The sequence below is a fragment of the Xenopus laevis genome, chromosome 6L (genome assembly GCF_017654675.1).
Source record: "Xenopus laevis strain J_2021 chromosome 6L, Xenopus_laevis_v10.1, whole genome shotgun sequence".
Classification (NCBI taxonomy): Eukaryota; Metazoa; Chordata; class Amphibia; order Anura; family Pipidae; genus Xenopus; species Xenopus laevis.
In genome coordinates, this window is record NC_054381.1 from 78332292 (window position 1) to 78335918 (window position 3627).

General features: G+C 43.5%; 1 protein-coding gene across 1 annotated transcript; it reads right to left on the reverse strand.

The window, feature by feature from the left end:
• Window positions 1-456: 456 nt before the first annotated feature.
• On the reverse strand, window positions 457-2232 carry LOC121394463 (piggyBac transposable element-derived protein 4-like). Its single transcript, XM_041565618.1, has one exon. It carries the CDS (start codon window positions 2230-2232, stop codon window positions 457-459), a length of 1776 nt encoding a protein of 591 aa, XP_041421552.1.
• Window positions 2233-3627: the final 1395 nt, after the last annotated feature.

The window sequence follows — 3627 nt, forward strand, 5'->3', positions numbered from 1 at the left end:
CGCCTGGCTACTAATCTCCTTGTCTTTTGAGCAACTATCTCCCAGAACTGCCTCAGCATTTTTCCCCATAGGCTACAATGAAAAGTCGCCTGCGCTAATGCACACAGGGCGATGCGTTTTCAATAGTTGCCTGAAATTGCCTCACTGAGGCAACTTTGGGCAACTTTTTGAAAACGCATCACTGTGTGTGCATTAGCGCAGGCGACTTTTCATTGTAGCCTATGGGGAAAAACGCTGAGGCAGTTCAGGGAGATAGTTGCTCAAAAGACAAGGAGATTAGTAGCCAGGCGACAAAATCTCCCTGAATCTCCTCGTGTGTCCTTACCCTTAGGGAAAGAAAATACCAAATTAACCACAACATAAAATGCCAGGAGTGCCCTGAATATAAATTTTGCACAAAGCGGGATGTCAATACTTATAATAAAGTCAATTAGTACACAACAATCTACAACATTTTCAGTAGTGCAGCTGAGTGTGGTATATTTCAAAACATGGTTTGAAACATAACCCGGGGTTGCGAGGGCACTTTGGGCAATAGTACCGTGTATCTCGTCTGATACCCCTTTTGCGGCACACCTTGCAGGCTTTTTGGGCTCTTGGTTTTCCAGGAGTCGGTGGAAGCGTGTCTATAAAATGCTTCCCCACCAATCGGGCCACGTTGTCACTGGCACGCATCTCAGGCACTGCCTCCTCTAGACCACCAAACAACAGGGCAGGGATTATCTGCAACTGGTACTTATAATAAGACAATTTGGGGCCTGGTACTGCTGCCTTATAGACAACATACGAATTTCGAAGGGCCATTTGAATAAGGTATATGCCAACTTTCTTGTACCAGGCCTTTGTTTTTCGGGTGGCATCGTAATAATGTTGGAGTTGATCTGTTCTGTCAACACCACCCATGTACTTACTGTACTCCTTGCTACAGAGAGGCTTAGATTTTGGGGGCCTACCAGCTCTCTGTTCTTCAATTACTGACGTGTCGTGGATGGTCGTCAGCATGAAAACATTTTTTCTATCCAAAAATTTGATGGCAAGGAGCTCATCATTTCTTAGGGAATACATTTCTCCACGGTTCAGTTTTTTGTCGAGGAGTTCCCTGGGCAATCCTTTACGATTACGATTTATGGTGCCACAGGCAGGGGTATCTAAACAATGAAGGGTCTTGAATAGGAGGATGCTGGTGTAAAAGTTATCCACGTATAAGTGGTAACCTCGGCCTAATAGTGGAGTGATGAGCTCCCACACAATTTTGCCACTGACAGTCAGGTCAAGGGGACAACCAGGGGGGTCTAATTGTGAGTCCTTTCCTTCGTAAATCAAAAAGCGGTTGGTGTACCCCGAGCTGCTTTCGCAAAGTTTATAAAATTTAATCCCATAGCGGGCACGCTTGCTTGGGATGTACTGACGGAAGTGTAGGCGCCCTTTGAAGAGGAGAAGGGACTCGTCAATACAAATGTTTTGGGAGGGGGTGTATACTGTTGCGAAGCGCTCAGACAGGCTGTCTATTAGGGGCCTCAATTTATGCAGCCTGTCATGGGAAGGATCATTAGGGGGTACAGCCCTAGAATTATCATTGAAATGCAGAAACCGGAGCAGTAGCTGATACCGGTTTCTAGGCATTGTGGCAGAAAAGATTGGAATGGATAGCACAGTAGTGGTATCCCAGTAGGACTCCAGGGAATTTACTTTTATAAGCCCCATAGCTAGAGTAAGTCCCACAAACCTCTTCATTTCAGCAATATCAGTGGGATGCCACGCCTGAGCTCGAGCATATCTGGGGAGGGGATTTTGGGCAAGATATTGCTCGGCATACACATTTGTGTACTGGACCATATCCTGTAGGATGGCCTCAGTCAAAAATAAATGGAAAAAATTTATTGGCTCAAAATTACTGGTGTCCACCTTAACGCCAGAGACTGCAGTAAATGGGGGAATTTCGGGGGTAAAATTACCAGGAGGCCCCCACGCAGGCTCTCCTCCAGTTGCAGCATCAGCCCTACCACCCTCTTCCTGATCCTCAACCTCAACCTCCTCTTCTACATCCTGCTCCAACTCCATGGGCTCCTCAAGAGCAGTAACCGTGCTACTACTACCTGGTGACTCATCAGTAGAAGAGTCACTTTCTGATTCAGGGGGCACATATTCAGAATCAGAGTCACTAAACTCCTCTGAGCTGGAGGCCATGCATAGGGCAGCAGCCTCTTCAACAGTAAAAAACCTTTTTGCCATGTTGCCAACAAAAATGATCCCCTAATCCAAAGAACAATCAGGAACAGGGACAAACAGAAAATCAAGTAAGTGTTTTCACTGCCAGAAAAAGTTAGCTGGATCACAATATGCAACAGGCAAGGCAGAGACTTGAGAAAAAAAAACTGAGGCTAAGATAAACAAAACTGGTCAAGAAAAAAAAGAACTGGATATAAGATAAACAAAACTGATTATAAGATAAACAAATCAAAGGGAAAAAAAAAAAAAAACTATAAGTCCAACCCCCTGAACTCTGAAACTCCCTGAAACTTTCTAGAACAAAAAACCTATGAATGAACACTAATCACACAGTAAATCAAGAAAACACAAAACTGATCAGCTATACAAAACTAAAAATGACAGTAAAGCAAAAACAAGGTTGAATCAATAAACCGCAATGTAGAAATGAGCAATGCAATAAGAGAACTAAAAATCGAAAAAGTAAATGCAAAGCACCAACACAAACCAGCTAGAACAATAATCCAACAGTAAAACACCACTGAAATCCAATAAAACCACTGATAATCAATAAAGAACAATAAGCAAAAGCAACACAAAACTGAAAATGCAAATTACCAGCAAAACAAGCTAGAACAATAAATCAACAGCAAAGCAACACTGAAATGCAATAAAACCACTGAAAATCAATAAAGAACAATAAGCAAAAGCAACACAAAACTGAAAATGCAAATTACCAGCAAAACAAGCTAGAGCAATAAATCAAAAGCAACGCAACAATAAATCAATGAAAATCAATAAAGAACAGTATTTGGCAGCAACACAAAAGAGAAAAAAGCAATAAAAATCACTAAAAATGAAATAAGCCAATAAAAGAAAAGACAAAAATAAAACAAGCAATAAAATATAATAAACAGAAATACAAATATGGGGGGGTGGTGTGGGGGGGGGTGGGGTGGGGGGGGTGGGGGGGTTTGTGTGTGGGGGGGTGGTGTGGGGGTAAGGTTTGAGTGTGTCCAAAGTAAGTGAAGGTAAGTGGGGAAAAAAGTAAAAACTAAAATAAGAAAGACAAATTAGATTAGTGTGTAAGTGTGTAAGTGAGTGTGAAAATGCGTAACCTGGGGCAGGCACAGAAGGTCTCACAGGCAAGGATCACAGGAGGACCGCAGCTGGCAGCAGGAGGGCTCCAAATGACATCCACAACCAAGCAGAGAAGAGGAGGCGGCACTGGGGGAGATCTTATATACCCCAGCAGCTGGTGACATAGGTGGGGGTCACATGTTAGAAGAATCCAGCCCCCATTGTTCATTGCCTAAGGGGATTGGCTGAGGTCAAACCAGGAAGGGAAGAGGAGCAGAAGAAGCAGTGTCCACCGACCCCCATCTCCAGCTGATGTTTCTGCTATTTGGGGTCGCAGAG

Bases quoted from the DNA above. Each gene is read 5' to 3' on its own strand.
- LOC121394463 (XM_041565618.1), bottom strand. From the start codon at position 2,232: ATGGCAAAAAGGTTTTTTACTGTTGAAGAGGCTGCTGCCCTATGCATG.